The following is a 20081-nucleotide window of genomic DNA, read 5'->3' on the forward strand; positions in this document are numbered from 1 at the left end:
CTAGTATGAAGGCCCAAACCTCCTCGTCATTATGAGGCAACTTGAAGCTTGGGACATTGCCAAGTCGTTGACACCAGTAGTTAAAATGTAAAACCCATTGTCAAGTGTTCTTTGCATTTGTCTGCATGCAATGCTATAGTGATGAGATCAAAAGCTCTCCCGTTATGTGACTTCGCCTTGTGCCTCAGGAGTAAGGCAATGGTTCCTATACCATGTTCATGTACCGGCCTCTTTACCAGCTTCTCCACGGACAGTACATCGAGACAACTCCTCAGGCAATTCTTTTCACCGCTGATGCATTCACTCCCGGTGTCCTGCACGAACCCCGACCCGCAGGCAGCCTAGGGGACTAAAACCTCGTATTCGCTTGCCCGGTTCGCGCCCGGCCCCTGTCGGCGCTGGGAGTTCCGTTGCGGCAGGATCCAGAGACCCAGATATGATCGTCATGAAGCAGTTTTCTCGGTAATCGGTTGGACAAGAGGAAAAGAAACATTGAAGAAAAGGGTTCGGCTGAACGGTTCAACGTGCGCTCTGCAGTACCGTTTGTGGGCCGCAAGGCTTATTTCTCCCTCTGCTCCGGCCCCTTACGTGGGGATCGAAGGACAGCATCCACCGGTGGAACGAGGGTTGCTGTATAGCGTCCGCGGTCCTGCGCGTGGGAGGCCGGGCGATCGCGCAATTCCGCGTCGGTACACCTTTCCTGATGGATGAGCCTTGTTCATTTCCAGCGCGGAATCTTGAGTCGACGCTATGGCGCCGCTGTGAGACGGAACACCGCATTGCCAGATGGCATACATCGCCCGGGTCGATTGGCAGGCGGTCAACCCGATGTGAGGTCTCTTGCGCAGTTCTTCCTCCCTCCCGTGCCACGTGCCCGTCCGTCGTGACCACGCCGAGAGCACGTTGACCTGCATGATTTGTTGTTTGGGTTCGACGCTGGTGCCACGAAGTCGCCTCCTTACCTTCTCCCCCTGCGCTAATATTCTGAAGATTACTTGTTGGGGATGCGCCTTGCCGTCATCCCTGGACAGCTGAACTGGCTGCTATCTTGGCAATAATTCGAATGATCCATCACGCTATCCACCATCAGCTAGTCCAGATATTCAACGGTACTCGGCAAAGAACCTTCTTCTGAGAACTCTTCAGGCTACACTGTTCTAGTTTGGGTACATACAACATACACACCCCCAAGGCTAAGTTGGGGAACTTCCAGGTACGAATACAGAAGGACCTGGAAGTACTGCCCCGTCAGTGGAATGGCTTTCCAACTATTGAAGTAAAAGGTGTTTCTTCACAGTGGCAATACTGAGGGATACATTGTCCAAGTGTTACCTATGCTCCTCACTCAGTCCACGCAGGTGATGTAACGATCCAAGTGGCTCTTCGCAGCTACCATTCCAGTGACGAGTTCTTGTAGCCGAGTATGCCACTGTGTGACTCTAGGTGTTGATATCATTATGTGAGTTGTTTTCTTTCCGCGCCATCGTATGGTCGCGTTCAGATAGGGGTTGCAGACGGCATTGCCATACCCTTCAGAATGCGGACGTAGGCACGTTGCAACACGGTAGGGAAACCCTATGACTTCGACAGGCATTCATATAGATGTGTGACCTGGTAATGACAAATATGCACCGCTCCGTTGGCAGGAGCCGAATCATTGTACCCCTATCATGCTGTCTCCAGCCGTTCTCAAGATAACAGCAGACCGCCGTTCATGGCTTACCCAGTTTTGATTCATGACCGTCACCTCCCGTAAGCTATCACTCGGTGTATGCAAAACTTAAGTTTAGATCCCTTGGGTCCAGGAACTGAGCTGGTTCACCAAGTGTCTTCCATACGTATATAATGGCATTTGTGCGTACTACCAAGCGGTCTCAAAATACAGTATGGTGTGCAGGAAAGATGAAAAGCGCGATTCCCTCAAATAGACAAACAACGAAATGATTGAAAAACCAGGGAATGCGTCGTTAGACTTCTAGCAACCAAGAGACAGCAATGCTAGCACTAGCTTCCACTGCCATTCAACTTGCTGCTTCCGTCTCCTCTCCCCTCAGTAAGATTTCCTCCTAGTAGAAAAGGGCGAATTGGCAAGTCAAACGTAGGATGCGACGCCACTCACGTTTCCAGGCGATGCCACCGCATTGGTATTGAGCATAGTTCGCAGCAATGGCGTTGTAGTGGGATGGGATGTCCCGTCGGCCCATCAGTAGCCCGCCATGAGCTGTAGTGCTTGTTGCCAAACAACGACAACCGATTGAATGCCGTCCTAATGCGTCTTACCCAAATTCACACACTTCATCGACCATGTGACGAGTGCTTGGGGTTTATTCGCATGAGTGTAATGTGCGCCTGCGTCTTTCAAGGCCCATCTCGATCCACGTTGGAAGTCAGCAGCTAGCTAGTATATTCTTCGTGTTAGTCGATGTCGCCCATGAACTTGCGCGCTCGATGCTATATCTGTATTGTCTGTACTGGGCAAGGCTTAAAATACGGGTACCTTGACTAGATTCAGTACAAAGGAGCAACATTCAATACCAGTTGTTACTTTTTTTTTTTTTTTTTTTTTTTTTTTTTTTTTTTCTAAGTAGATACCACAACTATAAGTTACAATGAAGCTACGTCCAAGTTCCATAGCTATTTACGTGCGTCAAGGTCCAGTGGGGTTTGCAGGCGGACCCCTGGTACGCTACTTACAAGCTACCGGATATAACACGTAATAAGTGGCTACGTCACCAACTCGTCAAGCCACCCTGGAAATAAATTCTGGGGACTTATAGCTCAGTGGTAGAGCGTGGGATTGCAGTCTAGCACAGCCATTATCCTAAGGTCTCGTGTTCGATCCACGATGGGTCCTGGCGATTATCTTTTGCAACATCCGCACATCATCAGTCGGTGTTGCAATTTGGTGCTTCTTTTTTTTTTCCCCCTCTTCTTTCTTGCCAGCCAGCCACTGTCAATTGCGTCCTCCTCGCTTTCGCTCGCACTAATTCAGGCAGGCTTCATCATACCGCTACTAAAATGTGCCAACCTGCCGAAAGTTTGCATCAACCCATTGGTTGTTAGCTGGGTGGGACAACATTTTGCTTGGCTCCTAGAATTGTTATGTATGCCAGAAGTGCATCGATGGCATCGTGCATAGCAAGCAGACAGTGCACATTGGGACATAACTTAGATGTACACACACGTGGCTTTCGCTGCAAGAGCACATCACGAGTCGGACATACAGAATGATCAGACGCGCAAATGCAAAGTAGAACCAACGACATTGGTAGCATGTATGGAAAGCAGTGTTCAACTATCGGACTATCTAACGCAGGCGCGCGCGCGGGTATATGTGCCTTCTATACAGAGGCGAGGCGCGATTCTTTCTCCAAACACCGCTGGACAAGGCCAGACAAAACAGAAACAATATGAAGCAGAAACGCTGCGCATCGATATACGAAACCGGCTATTCCTGACCGTGTGAAAAAAACAGAGAAAGAAAGTCCATACCAAAATGCCGTCCATGAACGCCAGTGACCTCGCACAGTGGGCGAAACCTGCCACGCCGGGAGCCCTGCCCGCTTTACTTCTCTGTAGCATCACCGTTCTCCGTGTTGCCCAGGCCTGCGGCATTAAAGTGCTTCCAGATGTCGGTGTCGCCAGCATCGTAAGTGAGGTGGGCACCGAAGGAAACTGAGGGGAGCCCGTTCCGCAGCATAGGTGGCGAGCTGGGCATGACGCCGTCGGTGCTCAGCAGATTGCCAAAGTCCCAGCTCGCACCGGGCGCCAGGTGTCCGTCGCCATCGATGTGAGGCAGGTTGCCCAGATCCAGGTCTGAAGCCATAAAGTCGTTGGCCTCGGAGAGAAGCTGGTTGATGGACCGGGTGAAGGGCGACTCAAAGCTGCCTTCGTCCATGACATGCGACGGGAGACCGTTCATCCGAGGCGAACGTCTGCGCAAGGCGCTGGAGGGCATGGCTGAGCGCGGCGTCCTGGAAGGAGTGCGTTGCAGCATGGGTACCGCTTGGCCTGGCGATTTGATGGAGCGGGTTGAGCGAATCGACTTGGTTACACTTCTAGTTACAGGCCGATGGCTGGGCGTCGGTCGCGTTGGGGTTTTGAAAGGCGCGGTGCTGGTCGACTTGGGGGGCGGCGTCGAAGGGCGTGCTGGCGTACCAAACAGATCTGCCATGTCATCCTGCCCATTGGTGATGACCTTATTATTCTCCTTGTTGGCCTCGCCCTCGCCATCTTTCGAGCCCCTAAACTCAGGCGCAGTGTGCACGATGTTAACGGCAACTTCGCCAAGAATCTTTTGTTCGCCATCCTTCCGTGGTGAGGGGAACAGGAGGCGCCTTGTGCTGCCCATCTCATCATCCAGGGCGATAGGGCTTCCGACGGTTCGTCCGCTTCCCCGGGAATGGGTCGAACCCCTGGAATGTGTCGATCCGGGTCCGCGCGAATTCTCACTGTTCCCCCGTTGTCCGTTTCCCGGGGCCGGGAAAGAGTTGAATGGATCAGGAAGTTCATCCCCCGTGCCGTCAAATCCGAGAGGATCAGTCATGAGACAAGCATCGGATGTCAGGTTCGCCTGGGAGTCACTCTTGGTGCGCGACTTCTTGGGGCGAGGTGCCCTCGCGCCTTTCTCGCCAGGCTCTCTCCTCTTTCGCGTCTGGTTCAAACGTTGCTGATCCTTTTCCCACTTGTCAGCTGGGCGGGGAGCCTTCCACTTGGAGAACCAGAGTCCACAAGGATTGCAGAGGAGAACCTCAGTCCAGGCAGCTTTGTCATCGCGAGGACCCAGAGCTTTCTTCACCAGATCATAGGATGTGATAGCCCCATCGCCATCTCTGGTAAGGACGTTGACCGCCGTCACGTGTCCAGGCTTTTCCGAGAACTCGTGGAAACTCGGCATGCCTTCGTGCTCTTGCTTGAATATTTTGCGCCATGTCGGAGTTTGGACAGCGCCGCAGTTGGTGCAAAATGGTGGCATCTGACCTGCAGCGATAGCCTCCTCTAGTTTCTGCTTGATAGCTTGCTTCTTGATGGCGTTTTTGTTGTACTTTGATTCGGATGGCCCTGCACTGTCTGTCTGCGGGTGTGCAGGTTCAGATCCGGGGACGGTTGAGCATCGTAGCACCGGATCACTCGCAGGTACCATGGGAGGAAGCTCGGGATCCGGGTTCGCTTCTTCACTTGAACGTGGAAGCGGTGGCGGCTCCATACTGCCGTCGGTTTGCTCAACCGTTGCTCGGATCCCGCCGTTGCGGCCGCCCTCGAATTGAGCAAAACTTGGCCCGTCACCATGCAAGCTGTCGAAAAACTGCCGGTCTTGTTCACCGAGGCTGCTCATCAAGGCCCTCTCAAGATCTTCAAGGTCAGCTTGCGAGGGCTCGTTCTCGGGAGACATGGTAATGCTTGGCTCCGGCTGGGTGGCTGGCACGGGGGTTGGCTCCTGAGACGCTGATATAGGTACTTGCACAGTGGATTGCTCTGCCGTCGCCGGGGTGTTCGGGTTTTCTGACTGTTTGCGACCTGGAATGGGTGGTTGTGGGTTCGGTGGAGCATATATCGATGTCACAGGCAGTAGTTCCGGCGGACCTGGTGTTTCAGTATGAATAACGAATTGTTCGCTCTTCTCAACTTCGGCCTTCTCAGTCTTGGCGGTCTGCTTCTTTGAGCGGTTGCGCTTCGGTTTCGGTTTTGCCACAACTGGGGCTGCCGGGGGAGGCGGCTTTGCTTTGCCAACTTCCTCGTCATCCAGGCGGCTCTCATCAAAGCCTCCACTCATGAACCCTGAATCCACCTGCGGAGTCGGCATCGGCGGCAGGATGGGGCTCGATGGCGCCGGGCTTGACTGTGCACTATACATGACAGACCTGGGGACCGGTGGAGAGGAACCAATGTCTGCCGGACTAGGGCCTTCACTGTACTGAGAGGGCGAGGGTGCGATGGACTCAGTGGGCGATCTGGCATCGTTGCCGTGCGTCATGGAACGATTGACATCCAGGTAAGACGATGTGAACGAGGCGTTCGGATCAGCCAGGCCGGACGTAGATTGCCTCCTTAGCTGGCTTCGTGGCGCCGAATGGGAATGGGGAAGACCGGGTCGCTGTTCTGGCACAGGCGTAGGAGCTCTAGGGATTTCCTGAAGGTGGCTACCGGAAGCCGCCTCGCCTCCCATGGAGATGGGACGGAAATTGCGGAGGGAACCTGCAGTGCTTGCTGCGACGCGCAATGATTCCGGCGCGGAGCCGAACGTTGCCGTGTTGCTTCGCTCAACCTTGGTCATCTTCGCCCTCTTCTTTGCTGGCGGCGGGTCATCTGCATCAGTGCCGTCTTCATAGCCCGAGGTACTACCTTCGACCTGTGCTGGCTTCTTGCGTGGACGCCCGCGGGGCCTGCCAGTCGGAGCCCGTGACGATGCCCTTGAGGACGGGCGTGATTGGGCTCCACCAGGCTTCGTGGCGGGCAGAAGCGTAACTCCTTGACCCTGAGCTGGGCCTTGATTACCAGGACCTGGTCCCGGTGCCGGAGCCAAGGGCACAAATGAACTGGGCTCCACCGAGCCTGGTCGACTGCCTGGCCGACTCCCCGGCCGACTTGCTGGGTGGACCGCGCCATTAGGGAAATATGATGCCGGAATCTCATTTCTCGTTTCGTAGCCCGAGTTGAAGGGTATGGCCGGTGCTGTTACCGGAGACGGGACCGACACATTTCCTGTGTGACCCAGAGTGGGATTCGACTGGATGAAGGAGTTCCATTCTGTTGCCTCTGACATAGCCGACGTCGACTGGGCAAGAGTCGGGTGAAATGAGTTCGGCATGTTGGCGGTTGCTGGCGTGTGTGCCCGCGGCGCAGGGGTTGCTCGGACGACCTTTGGCACGGCAGTCAACTTCAGCTTGACCTCCAGGGTCTCCTTGATGCCGTTCCCGAAAATAGCCAGCAAGTTCCTGGTGACCCGTCCAGTGACCAGCTGGGGCGCAGAACCGTCGTTTCCATGCTCTAGGGCCCGGCATAGCATACCCTGTCCAACCAGGGGCGTGTCGGGTTCTGAATAATCGAAGGCGTAGACTGTGTAATCCCTCTCGTTGTCACCCGCCAACTCTGGGCTGCACTGGGCGACGGCTTGCAAACACGTGCGGAGGTCCACGACACCGATCGTGTTCCGCTCGTCCAGCGGCAATGCCTGGATCTGCAGGATGTGTGGCCAGCGTGCCAGACAGTTGACTTGGCTGTCCTTGTCGAATGTGTAGTGGATTTTCACTGGGTCTACGTTAGCAATTGAATCTGTTTACACACAGCAGAGACGTCGTACGGCCCATGGGTCTGATCTGGACGGCATGGTCTTCATGCTCCGTGGGCGTGGGTGCCCAGGCGCCGTTATTGTTGTTGGCCATGCTTGGCGGGCGCAGGTCGATTTGGCTACGGCTTGGACTCGATTTCTGTGGCCGGGCTTGCACAGCCGGTGAAAAGTCGACAATGGGCCCAGAAACTCTGGAAACTTGGAGGATGACTCCAAGCAGGATTTTCGCGCAGTCAGGGAGCCGTGTTGTGTTTGGCGTGCATGATCATATCAAGCGCGTCGGTGTTTGAAGTCGTGGTTCCCGAGGGGTGTGCAGACGCGAGGTGCTGGACGGTGAAGGGCAAAAGTGCCGCTCTCGAGACGAGATCGCTTGTTTAGAACCGACCAAAAAAAAATCGAACAGCTTAATTATGGGTTGGCGTCAATTCCAGACGCTGAGGAGACGTGAATCGGACTTGCAGCAAACAAAAATCAAGGCCGTCGAGGTGGGAGGGTCGTGTAAGTCGTCAAGGTCGTGTGTGGGAGTGAGGTTCTGCAGGCGAGAGAGAGAGAGTTGCAGATTGGGTGTGGTTTCGGCGGCAGAAGTACAGGCACAGTGGTGGACACCAGCGAGATTTAGCGGGCTGGCGTACCACGCGTTTTGGAGCTCCGGGCGCTGCGAAACGCGCTGAAGGGAACGCGAAATTGACGTCAAAACGGGAAGGCTGGGTGCGCTACCAACGCGCGCTGTCAGCCTCGAACCTGGAAGAAGCACCTGAGCGCAAGCCCTGCCCTCTGGGTGCTGTGCTCGCTGGCTGGGGGATCGAAGCCGGGGGGGCCAGGGGGGGGGCCCAAGTTGAGCGCTAGTGGTGGGGCCCAGCGTGTGCCAGCGGGCATAAGCTGGGATAATTCCAAGGATCCAATTGTCGACCTCGGGAGTTGGGTCTCGATTGGCTGACTGCCCTGACTGCTGACTGGCTACCGACGTAGAGCCTACCTACGTAGCGGTAGACGAGCAAAGCAGAAAGGAAGAGAGAGAGAGACGCGCGCGCTCGGGCCAGGGCTATAGCGCACGGGCCAGTTATACTCGGACTTTGGCAGCCTACGCCCGCGTCGCTTTCAAAACAGGTGAGATTCAGCACGTCAATCGGTCGCCCAACACACCATCGGTTTGAGAAATCAATCTGGGAACTTTCCAGCCGTCCTTTTGCTCCATGAGGGGGCCGGAGCTCCTTTTTATACCCCCCGGCATCCCGAGAACACGCCCCACTTTCGCAACGTAATGACTCAGGCAAACAGCCGACAGTGTTGGAGTTGGTAGCCTTGCATTGCCCCCCCTTCGGTGTATGATAGTTTCCAGGTATGCACCTCATTGATTGACTGCACCCCCCCTCCCCTTTATACTCGAGCCCCAAACTGCGACCGTGGCGGTTTGCCGGAATCTACCAATTTGACAACTCCGTCAACGGCACCCAACCCAAGAACACATCCATATACAATACAATACAATTGTCTTGCTGATATTCACAATGTGTCGTCAACATGGACAGCTCTATAATACAATAAAACACTCCGTGCGTTGCCGAGTTTATGCACTTTCATCGATCCACACTGCCACCCCATCGGCCGTCTCGTACGTTTTCCGGGCCAGAACCTCCTCGACGATGGTCTTGATGCCCTGTCTACCCTTCTTCTTCTGGACAAAGTCCTCGACAATCTGCTTCCTGGACCTCGTGGCCTTCAAAACCGCATCTCTCACATCGAGTTCAGACGGCACACCTACGTAGCTGTGCGGATAAGCGTGGTAGTTGCGGTCGACGAGCAGCTTCAGCGGTTGCGCGTCTGCACCGGCCTCGAAGAAGGGATCCGCAACGTTGTCGCCTGGCTGGATGTCCTGTAACGATGCAGGCTTCCACTGCGGCGTCTGGCGCTCCTTGGACAGCTGCTTGTCGACGCCCTCGACGAAGTCGGGGTGTCTCATAAAGTGTGCCGCAATCTGGTGCTCCTTCCTGAAGGTCTCCATGATGCTCCACTCCCGGGCCACCTGCATCTGCTTGTGGGCCACGTGAACTGCGGTCGGTGAACGCTTCTGAAGAGTCGCCAAGGTCTTGTCGGCCCATTCCTTGGTGGCCCCCGTCTCGTTCTGAAGTGCCTCGATGATACCGTTGACGGTGGGCTGGTTAAAACACCTGTCGATGGCGTTTCGCAGCTCGCCGGCTATGAGGATAGGCTCCCTGTCCAGCGGGGGCAAGCCAGTGGCGTACTCCTCGATGGTCATCTCGATAATCTCCAATCGCTTCTTCATGTCGTCAAAGTCTCTGAACCTCAGCTCGGCCAAACGAGATTCGAGTTTGGGCAGACTAGTAGAGTGAAGATAATGGGTGGCGACACCGGAGTAGAAGACGTTTGCGCCTGTTAACCTCTCGCTGGTGAGGGCCAGGTAGGTTCCAACCGCACCGGGCATTCGCGGCAGGAAGAACGAGGCTCCAACGTCAGGGAAGAAGCCGATGGTGGTCTCGGGCATGGCGAAGACGGTCCTCTCGGTGGCGATCCGGAAGGGTGCATGGATGCTCAAACCGACACCGCCGCCCATGGTGATGCCGTCCATGAAGGCGATATATGGCTTCCGGTAGGTAGCAATGTAGTGGTCCAGCTTGTATTCGAGGGCGAAGTAGTCGGTGGACTCCTTGGAGCCCTCCTCGCCCGTCTTGTTGAGGTCCGACAGGGCCTTGACATCCCCGCCGGCGCAGAGGGCCCTGTCGCCAGCACCCTTCATGACGACAACATTGGCCAGGTCGCTCTTCTCCCACTCGACGAGGCGGGGGGCAATCTTCCGGATCATGGATGCGTTGAGCGAGTTCAGCTTCTTGGGGCGGTTGAGCTCGATGGTCCTCAGGCCATAGGAGCTGTTGAAGAGGACATCCTCGGGCTCATCGCCGGCGAGGGGCTTGATGCTGCGTTTCACGCCTGTCGACATCTGTGCGGGTGTCCCTGTTAGCCAGACAAGATTTGCGAGGGAGAGAGAGGGAGTCTGCGGTGCGCTGTGCAGCCGTACCTGAGCTCGGGGGGCGACCCGGGGGTCGAGGATCTTGGCCGTCAGAGGCATTCTGCAGCTGGCGGAGCGCCACGGGGAGGCAGCATTCGCTGCAGACCCAGCCCGACTTATGATGGCTCTGAACGACATCTAAGACAATATTACCCGATGCGCAAGAGAAAGAGAGCGGCGCATCGAGTGGTCGTCGGGGGGGCGTATGGATCGCACGTGAGAGTTTCCGGTGAACCTCGATTCGCGGCTATGATTTTCCCAGTCGACTTGGCTGAGCTCCCTCGGCCCCAAATTTTTGGCAGCGCCGACGGCGTCAAGCCGCAGGTGGAACATTGCACGCTGGACTCAGGTCGAGTTAGCCCGCTGGCCCGTGGCCCCGTGGCCCCGTGCTGCCCGTGAGCTTTGGGCTGGGCCTGGGCCCACTGCGAGCGCCGTGTCAGGGCGGTGCAGCCAATCAGGTCCCGCCCCAGGAACTGCAGCTCTTCTCAGATTCACCACCAGACATTTCAGCCTTGCGAAACCTGGTGCCACGACCGCGACAGTCAAGCCTTCTGCACCGCACCACGATTCAAGATGGCCGACGCAAAGATCCAGTGAGTCCTGGGCTGTCCTTCCAGATACGCCTCCCTCGCGAAACACGCTAACATGACGCCAGGGATCTCCTCACCAAGCCTCGCAATGAGTTGACGTACGTGCCTCCCTTCAACCTGCACCATCTCCCACTCCCATCCTCCCCTCGCGCTGGGCCACCACCCTCTCGAGACCCTCTCGAGAGCAGTCCGAACCTTACTAACACGCGCCTCCCCATGGCAGCGAGTACGAGATCCAGCAGCTGGAAGAGTACGAGTTCAACAGCGGCCCGCTGTCGATCCTGCAGACCGCCGTGCGCTCCCACACGCAGGTGCTGATCTCGATCCGCAACAACCGCAAGCTGCTGGCCCGCGTCAAGGCCTTCGACCGCCACTGCAACATGGTGCTGGAGAACGTCAAGGAGATGTGGACCGAGACCCCGCGCCTGGCCGGCGGCAAGAAGGGCCGCCCTGTCAACAAGGACCGCTTCATCAGCAAGATGTTCCTCCGTGGCGACTCAGTCATTCTGGTCCTCTTGAGTTAAGAGGGAAGAAGAAAGAACGAAAGGAGGTTGCAACGGGAGCGCGTATCGGGGTCGATACGTCACGCGATGGTGTGGCCATCCTGCATGTTAGACCTTGGAAGGCGAGAATCAGCTGCGACAGCTACAGCAGCATGCGGCAGCACGAGCACGAACGGACTGGATCAGACTTCATTGAAAAGCGGCTGGACTTGGTTTGGCGCAGATAGATGGCACTTGGGGAAGAGCGTTCGCTCGATTCACCCACTTCACAAACATCAACGTCGTACGTGTGCGGAGGAGGAGGAGGGTTGGGAGGGGTTGCATTATTGAGGAAAAGTCGGTCCACAGAGAGATTGACGCAAGAGATTAAGCACAAAAGCTCGCACTAATACATGTGTCCTCATAAGCTATCTTTTTCAGCATCCTACAGTACGTGTTATTAGCCCCCCGGAAATCCCCTTGACTGTATCAGATAGCCTCCCAACTGTCAGCAAGCCCAAGGAAGAAGCAGGCAAGACCCCAGGCCCCCGGATCGGGCACCTCCTCATACCCAGACCCGCCGATGTAGACCGTGCGGCCCAGGCTCGCTTTCATGCCCTTGGTCCCCTCGGCCGCCTTCTTCGACGCCTCGGCCGCCTCCTTCAGGTTTCCCGCCTTCTCGAGCGTGTCTACGAATGGGTACAGCGCGTCCACCACGGTCCGGTCGCCCGGCCTCGCGGGCGTGTATCTGGACAGAGCCTCGCAGCTCTGCTTCAGCGCACCCGCCCAGGTCTGGGCGGTGACCTCGCCGGCCGCCAACCCCTTGAGCGAGTGCACCAGCGAGTTGAGGAAGATGGCGTAGAGCGCCCCGGAAGTCCCGTCCATGGTCGTCTCGACTACCGACACGATCTTGGCGAGATCAACAACGGCATCACCTGACAAAGGGTTCGCCGCAAGGTGTTGCAGGATGCCTAGGCATTGTCAGTATTATTTCCAGGTGTCGCTTGTTCTAGCACAAAGATTTCTCACCTTCAGCACCTCTCTTCAGACCGATGCCACAATCGCCGTCTCCTACGACGGTATCGTACCTGGTCACCTCGGGTTCGGCAGTTACTACGGCCTCCAGGCCAGCGATCAGAGCTTCTTGAGCCTCTGCCGCGTCGTACTTGAGCCCGCTTGGCTTTGCTTCTGGGCCAGATGCTGCGTTGTCCTCCCTCGTCGCCTTGTTCTTGGCCTCCCAGGTCTCTTTCAGGATTGGGGCCGTCCAACCGGCCGCCTCACAAGGGGCGTCCAGCAACTGAATCATGCTGGGGCCGCCGATGTTGGTGTTCACAACATTTAGGAGTGAAATGCTGAAGCCGAGCCCGTTCAGACTTGTCATGTATGTTCCACTTAGAATTCGTACGGGGTGAATGCCCCATCTGCTTAGTTGCTTGACAACCTCTGCCGTGATGCCACCCAGCTCGAGGACGCTGACGCCTCCCAAATTGTTGACCAGCAGCACCACCTCATTAGAGTTGACATTGAGAAAAGCTCGATCCGAGTCGTTCTGGTCGAGCAGCTGCGAAAGCATCTTGCTGACAAGTTCGGGTAACTCAACTTCTGCCCTACCCGAGCCTGGTTCGTTATGAATGCCCATGCCCACCTCGACCTCCTTGGCCCCTAGGCTCTCCTTGGAGTTGGGGTCTGGTAGTGCTCTGCCAGGGACATGGACGTGCTCCAGGCTGGCGCCGACGCTCACCAGGTTGTCGGCCGTCAGCTTGGCGACCTTGTAGACCTGCTCCAGACTCGCCCCCTGGGCCGCCAGCGCCCCGGATATCTTGTGCACCAGGACCGTTCCAGCGATGCCTCGCCGGCCGACCTTGCCGCCCTTCTCGCGGCCCACGCCGACGTCATCCCCCACGACGACCATCTCGACGTTCATGCCCGCCGCCTTGGCCTTCTCGACGGCCATCCCGAAGTTGAGGATGTCTCCGGTGTAATTCATGACAGTTACGAGGACGCCCTTGTCTGTGTCGACCCTCGACATGATGGCCTTGCGGACCTGCTCGGCGCTGGGCGAGGCAAAGATGGTCCCGGCCACGGCGGCCGACAGCAAGCCATTCCCGACCATGGCGCTAAAGCTGGGCTCATGCCCGCTGCCACCACCGCTGATGATCGACACCTGTGGTGGGACACCATGCTGGGGCCGCCGGTAGATGATCTTGTTTTCGGAGTCCAGGGCCACGGATGGGTTCGTGTAAGTGATGGACTCCAGGGCCGAGTTCACCAGGAGCGTGGGATCATTGATGAAGTGTTTCGCCGACATCTTGTCCAGCTAGCAGGGACGGCTGAGATATTTGATACAGAGTGACAAGATACGGAAGCAGAGTGAGTGATGCAGTTGGTTGGTGGGTTGGAAATTTACTTAAATGCTCTCGTGAAACATACGATCACTGAGGAGGTCTAACTACACATGTTCTGAGTTTAGTTCTACACGGGGAGTTTCTAGTTAAATATCCACTGGCTAATCGTCCGGGGTGACGTGACTTCGCAGCTTGGGTGAGGAGCAGTTGAGATTCTCCATGTTGGAGGCGGGGTTATCAGACGTTCGTCGAACGTGCCCCCGGGGACCGGGGGGATCATGGGGGTCAGTCTGGGGTCGATGGGGGTCAATCGTTGACAGTGGGGCCCTGGGCGTTGCGCCGGGACCTGAGCGATGCTCCACGTTGTTGAGCTCTATACCAAGTGCTGACATTGTATAGGCTTGGCTCAGCCGATCATCGGCATGTTTCCCGCGTCTTCGTGTAGTCGTCGATGCTTGTATCGAATGCTGCTCAAGCCCTCTGGGCCGCCAAGGTGTAACGGTATAAGATTGTCAAAGCTGATTTCCACTCTGATCGGCCGCTCTGGCCGCACGTGTGAGAAGAAAACAGTTGTTCAGGAAAACTTGAAGAACTCGAAGAATAGTCATCTCGTCTAGTCCGTGTTGAGTTTGAAAGTGCTCAAACCCCACCTGTTCGACAGTCCGGGGCTCAGGAAGGCGCTGTCAACACCAGATCTGAGGACCGGTTCTTTGTCACAAATCCCGTTGCTAGGCCTACTGCCAAGCGTTGAGGAGTCAATTTAGAAACGTCCGCGTCATTCAGACGCATATTGACGATGGTGAAGACGGGGTCCTCCTCGTCTTTGAAGCATGGGAGACAATTAACCTGAGGTTCATCAAGAGTAACCACCCTATCATCTTAGACTCCAGATAGTTCATCAAACGAGCGATTGGCGAAGGGCTCAAGAAACTTCACGACGGCAACTGGATTGATCAAGGTGAGTCAAAGTTAAATTGATATATGCCGTACAATGCGAATCACAACCCGTTGGATGTAAGGGCCAACAATGTCATGCTGGACTGGAGTCCGTACGCAGAGAAAGATCAGCTAAGGATAGACAAGGTAGACTTGGCGGATCTATATTCTGAATGGAACTTTTGGAAACTGGTCATGGCAATGTCCAGAAAATCAGCTGAGCAAGGGAATCAGCGTGCATTCGGAGGTGTTCTCCTTCGGACTTCTGCTAAATCGCCATCCTATCGATGCGAGCAGTTCCGTAGTCTCTTACCGCCACTATGGAAGTGTTTTTTTTTACCGTAACGGGACCCGAAACCATTCATCTAGGCTTTGATGAACTGGAGAAGATTGGAGCCTCTCCACCTCGTGATATTGAGCGTTTTGCTCCATTACTTCGGGACACCAGCCGGGGGGGGGGGGGGGGCTTTCAAAGTACTTAGGCAAAGAGTCCGCCGAGATCATAACTGAAATTTGGCAGCAGTATCACAGTGGGAAAGATGATGCTGAGGGCGAGGTAGAGGCTGGTAGCCTGAGAGCCAGTCTAATTAACGTATAAGACTAGACTTTGCTTCCTCGTTTTGACCCAGAGGCCAAGAGAGTCATATCGAGGATACTGAATCTTGCTCCTGCAAAGAGAACAAATGTGACTGACATTTTGCAGCATCTTTGGTTTAAATAAATTGCATTGTGGAACATGGTGTGGTGTTCGGTTGGTACGCTCCCAGCTTGTCGGCTTACACCAACTACCATATATACTACTTCCACTTACTGTACTGTGTTTAAATTGAGTATTTCTGGAGAGATGATCTCCTCTCATAAATTTTAACGTGATCGCTACCCTCCATAATATGGGGATTAGAAAATGATCATCATACTATCTAGAAATTCTTCGATCAATTGGTTGGGTACTCAATTGTGACTTTGGCAGGCCGGAGCTGGGGCGAGATGCCACAGTGTAGCCCGAAATCAATATGCAGGTTGATTCAAATTGGAAAAGGGAGAAAAGAGGGATCGAAAAATTAGATTGGCAAAAAGATGCAACAATCGAGCTGTGGGCCTATGAAACCATATCTCTACCATTGTTCTGTTTGTTCCATAGGCAGGCAACTCGGGGTTTTAGAATAGACTCGACCCAAGTACCTTTGTACCCTGACGGCGATCGCTGGTGGGGGTTGGCGGTGGTGGGGTGGTTGTGAGTCAAAAGTCACATTTTACGAACTTCAATCAATGGGCACGATCGTACACAACCCTGCGCGAACATCAGCTTACCTGCACTGCACTCCACTCCCAGTCCAGTCACTAGATTCGAAGAAGCAGCTAGACAGTGACAAGAATATTGCAGCATTCCCGACGCCAATCCGTACCTGATTTCCTGGTCTCTGGAGCATCAGTTCCCTGCCACCAGCGCTTTGCACGATCGACCAGCCGAGACGAACAAATCTTGCGACTGCTACTGATGCCCGAACAACCAAACGGCGCGCCCGCCGAGGGCCAAGGCGCACCTGCTCCTGCACCGCAAACACCGCAGCAGCAGCCCTCAGAGAAGAATGCAGCGCCTGCGAAAGACAAACCCGCAGAGAAGTCGGGCGAGAAGAAGCTCACCGGGGCCGAGCTGAAGGCCAAGGCCAAGGCGGACAAGGCAGCGCGGAGAGCACAGGTGAAGGACCGCAAGGAGGTGTCAAAGGCCGAGGCTGCCGTTTCGTCCTCTCCCCAGCAACTAGGCCCCGCCGCCTCCGAGGTCAAGGGGAAGAAGGGCAAGGATGGCGCTGCTGCTGGGCAAGGAGGCCGGCCATTGCTCCCCAAGACAGTGCCGTCCGCCGTGATCACCGAGCAGAAGGTCCAGATCCCGGAGTGCTTCAGTCACCTCTCAATGGCAAAGCGCATACCGATGACACAGGCGGACAAGGACGTGCACCCGTCGGTACTGGCCCTGGGCCAGCAGATGGCCACCTTTTCGATCGACGAGAGCATTGCCAGACTCAAGGCCACACTTCTCGCATTCAAGAGGGTATGAGAAACCATGATTCCATGTCCAACGCCATACTAATCTTCAGCAGGTGATACAATCGTACACAACACCTCCGGGACACACTTTGGCCCGCCATTTCACACCCCATGTACTGAACCCGCAGATCGAGTACCTGACCGCCTGCAGACCCATGTGCTTTTCCATGGGAAACGCTATCAGGTGGCTCAAATTACAGGTCAGCAAGATTGACATGGATGCCTCTGAGGAGGACGCGAAACGGGACCTTTGCCTTGCGATTGATACCTTCGTCGCAGAACGGATCACGGTTGCGGACGAGGTTATCACAGAGGCCGGCTCGAAGCTCATCCGGGATGGGGAAGTTATTCTCACCTACGGAAGGAGCAGCATTGTGGAGAGGACGATTCTTCTCGCGCAAGCGGCAGGGACCAAGTTCTCCGTGTTTGTGGTCGATGATCCCTACGAGCGACAGGGGCAGCAGCTTGCCAAGGTCTTGTCTGCTGAAGGCATTCAAGTGTCCTACTGCGGCGACTTTGGAGGTTTGACAAACCACATGAGACGAACGACGAAGGTTCTCGTATCCGCCGAAGCCATGTTCAGCAACGGGTCGCTGTACGCACGAGCGGGCACATGTGACGTTGCGCTGGCTGCCAACGAGCTTCACAAGCAGGTCGTTGTCCTGTGCGAGACCATCAACATTACGGAGAGGGTATCGACAGACTCGTTGACATACAACGAGATCGACCCGGAGCGAGGCCAGGCCGGGGCGTTCAGGCTCCTGTTCGACACGACCCCCGACAAGTACCTGCAATTGCTCGTCACGGAGCTGGGAACTGTCCAGCCGAGATCTGCGCCCGATCTGCTGAGGAAGCTTGAGGAGTTCAACTAGGAAGCGGACCCTAAAAAGATCCAGATCGCGGTCAAGATCGAGCGCCGGTTGGACGATCACTTCGTGCTAGAGGTCCGGGGACCAGTATTCAAGGTCACGAAGCTCATGGCGCTGAAACCGTACGCAACGTCTGGGTCCATGCCAGGGAGGCTCTAGAGTGAAGAGGAATGGACGCAGTCATGATGTTGGTTCATTCAACAGGCAAAATCGGTGGAATATCCACTTTTAATGGTCTTCCCGACGTTGATTTGACGTGCGTAGACGATCTAGATACATCAAGAAATCATAGCCAGTAAGAAACGTTGCTATACGTAAACTGTACATTCTTGTGAAGGTGTTATTTCACTTGATCAATCTCAGGCCGGTGGGAAGTAAACACCCTCTGATGTCTGTAGAGTGCTCAAAGCGCTCTTGATCCCTGTGCGTGCAGTGGTCACAATAAATGAGACGCTGACAACGTCTCTGTCCCACGGCCTCTGGACGTTTGGTCGTTACTTAACGGTAAGTCACCAAACGAAGTGTCGTTCTTATAAGGTAAGACCATTGATGGTCACTCATCGTACACGACATTTCACCACACTGACCTCTTGTTTGGGGACGTCTACAAAATATGATGGAATATGTGCGAAATGTAACCTCTACTGATTCCCGGATCCTCATTGGGGTACAAAACGACCTCTAGGATACGGGCGCCCAGCAACGGGTCGAAAAAAGATTCGCTCTTTGCCAGTGCGAAAACATCAGCGTCTATGGGGAAAGAGACAGCAAATGTCGATATACGTCCGAAGACGTAATCTGGCATATGGGACAGGGAAAAAAAGGAAGAAAAAAGAAAAGAACGCCAAACAAGGCACATGTCAGTGTAGCAAAACAGGTGCTCCTTTCGAGGGGAGGAGCTGCCCATAACTTGTAATGTTCTCTTCATTTTTTTGGGTAGCCGCTGCGGCCGGAAAGTCCTCGGACTGGCGTCCACGGCTCTGGGCTCTTTGCCCTTGAATCTATGCCGTCCGGTCCCTCCGTTCGAATATGTACACGCCCGGCCTCTCGTCTCCTGAGCGGCCGCGTAGTCGCCCTCCGTCGCCTCGTCTTCCACGCGCTCTTTCAGGTAGCAGATATAAAAAAACAGTTCTTTGGACATTGAGTCGATGGAAAAATCAGTGGGGGCTTTAGCGAGAGCGGGATCATGCGTGGTCGGCAGCGACCTGGTCGGCGTCCCTGGCGGCCCTGCGCGCGCGCTTCTCGAGGATGGCGGATTTCCGGTCCTCCAGCATGGCCGTCTGCCTGTCGTCGACGCCCTGCAGCCAGTAGCCGAAGCTGGCGCCGACGCCGGCGAAGACGGGGTAGGCCCAGAGCGAGCCGCGGTTGAAGAAGGGGCGCATCTCGAGGCCGAGCTGCCAGACGCGGACGGCGACGCCTGTGGGAAGGGAGGTTTCTGGTCAGCGGGATGGATTCGCCTAGGAGAAGGGAACAGCGGGGCGCAATTGGAGCGCGTCTACGTGGGAAGGGAAGCATACCGAAGCCTCCCCAGAAGACTAATCTGGAAACCATGGTGACGGGAGTGGGGATGTGTGTCGGGGCCGCGACGGGCTGGGCGGGCTCAATTCAGAAGTGGCGGGTTCTTTGTCTCTCGAGACCGAAGCGTGACCTCGGGCAACGAATGAGTGGCACGGGGGCTCGTGATCGGCTGTGGTGGTGGTGAATTGGGACCTGGTCGTCTCAGAGCTCCCGGGAGCAAGCTGTCTGGCGGGCGGAAGAGCAACTCGACTGACGTTGGAATTGAAGCTTCGTTTATTGGCCGGAGTTTTGCCTGGCCGCCGGGCCTGTTGGCTGCTGGCCACCTGAACCTGAGGGACTGGGAGAAAAGGGCCTAAAGAGGTGCGAGCCAGGCCGCTGTTGGCTGGGGTGGGGGCCACCGAAAGGCCCCCCCAAGCCCCCGGCAGGGGGAAGGGCGTAGCGTGGGCACGGGCCATGTCGCGCCTAGGACTAGAGGACGTGCTCCTGGAAAATGCGACTTGATTTCCTAGATGGAAAGTCAGTCCGGGTCAAGCCACCTCTGTCTTGCAAGTCAGTCCTCGGCCATTCAGTCGTCGCGGTCGTCGTCTGGTGATCCCTGGTATCTGCTCGATTTTCCCTCTGGATTTGCCGACATTTTTTACTCGGGACCACCTTTCAATTACCTGCATTTGAGGTTTGCGCCAGCTGCGATCATTCCGCAGCCGCGCGGTGGCGTGCTCTTCAGCGGACCTGACCGAGATTTGTTCATCTTGGATGGTCTCTGTTGTGACTCGACACGAACGAAAAGAAACATTCGGCACATGAACACGAAGGGGATTGGCTATTTATTTTGTTGGACCGGTCAACGATAATGCAGGCGGTTCGCGGCTCCGCTTGAATCCAACTCTCGTTCCTAGGTCTTTCCTTGAGGCGAAACCTGATTATCAAGGCCTCGTCCTTGCGGCAGCCTTTGGCCCCCGGGATCCCGAGTGCTTGAGACCAG

The 20081-nt window shown here is 55.7% G+C and overlaps 7 protein-coding genes across 7 annotated transcripts; 2 read left to right on the forward strand and 5 right to left on the reverse strand.

Moving 5' to 3' along the window:
• Positions 1-584: 584 nt before the first annotated feature.
• Positions 585-914, reverse strand: JN550_011045 (uncharacterized protein; the record flags this gene model as incomplete). Its single annotated transcript, XM_049309368.1, has 1 exon — positions 585-914. One exon carries the CDS (start codon positions 912-914, stop codon positions 585-587), a length of 330 nt encoding a protein of 109 aa, XP_049166993.1.
• Positions 915-3565: 2651 nt separating this feature from the next.
• JN550_011046 (uncharacterized protein) lies at positions 3566-7382 on the reverse strand (the record flags this gene model as incomplete). Its single annotated transcript, XM_049309369.1, has 2 exons — positions 3566-7248; positions 7301-7382. The coding sequence occupies 2 exons, from the start codon at positions 7380-7382 to the stop codon at positions 3566-3568; spliced, it is 3765 nt and encodes a 1254-aa protein (XP_049166994.1).
• A 1473-nt stretch (positions 7383-8855) lies between these two features.
• On the reverse strand, positions 8856-10373 carry JN550_011047 (uncharacterized protein; the record flags this gene model as incomplete). Its single annotated transcript, XM_049309370.1, has 1 exon — positions 8856-10373. One exon carries the CDS (start codon positions 10371-10373, stop codon positions 8856-8858), a length of 1518 nt encoding a protein of 505 aa, XP_049166995.1.
• A 513-nt stretch (positions 10374-10886) lies between these two features.
• Positions 10887-11427, forward strand: JN550_011048 (uncharacterized protein; the record flags this gene model as incomplete). Its single annotated transcript, XM_049309371.1, has 3 exons — positions 10887-10906; positions 10969-11001; positions 11127-11427. The coding sequence occupies 3 exons, from the start codon at positions 10887-10889 to the stop codon at positions 11425-11427; spliced, it is 354 nt and encodes a 117-aa protein (XP_049166996.1).
• Positions 11428-11874: 447 nt separating this feature from the next.
• On the reverse strand, positions 11875-13693 carry JN550_011049 (uncharacterized protein; the record flags this gene model as incomplete). The annotated part of the gene is made up of 2 exons (XM_049309372.1): positions 11875-12356; positions 12415-13693. The coding sequence occupies 2 exons, from the start codon at positions 13691-13693 to the stop codon at positions 11875-11877; spliced, it is 1761 nt and encodes a 586-aa protein (XP_049166997.1).
• A 2471-nt stretch (positions 13694-16164) lies between these two features.
• JN550_011050 (uncharacterized protein) lies at positions 16165-17584 on the forward strand (the record flags this gene model as incomplete). Its single annotated transcript, XM_049309373.1, has 2 exons — positions 16165-16716; positions 16766-17584. 2 exons carry the CDS (start codon positions 16165-16167, stop codon positions 17582-17584), a joined length of 1371 nt encoding a protein of 456 aa, XP_049166998.1.
• Positions 17585-18765: 1181 nt separating this feature from the next.
• On the reverse strand, positions 18766-19132 carry JN550_011051 (uncharacterized protein; the record flags this gene model as incomplete). Its single annotated transcript, XM_049309374.1, has 2 exons — positions 18766-18998; positions 19099-19132. 2 exons carry the CDS (start codon positions 19130-19132, stop codon positions 18766-18768), a joined length of 267 nt encoding a protein of 88 aa, XP_049166999.1.
• Positions 19133-20081: the final 949 nt, after the last annotated feature.

This window comes from Neoarthrinium moseri, assembly GCF_022829205.1.
Source record: "Neoarthrinium moseri strain CBS 164.80 chromosome Unknown scaffold62_Wmoseri_CBS_16480, whole genome shotgun sequence".
NCBI lineage: Eukaryota > Fungi > Ascomycota > Sordariomycetes > Amphisphaeriales > Apiosporaceae > Neoarthrinium > Neoarthrinium moseri.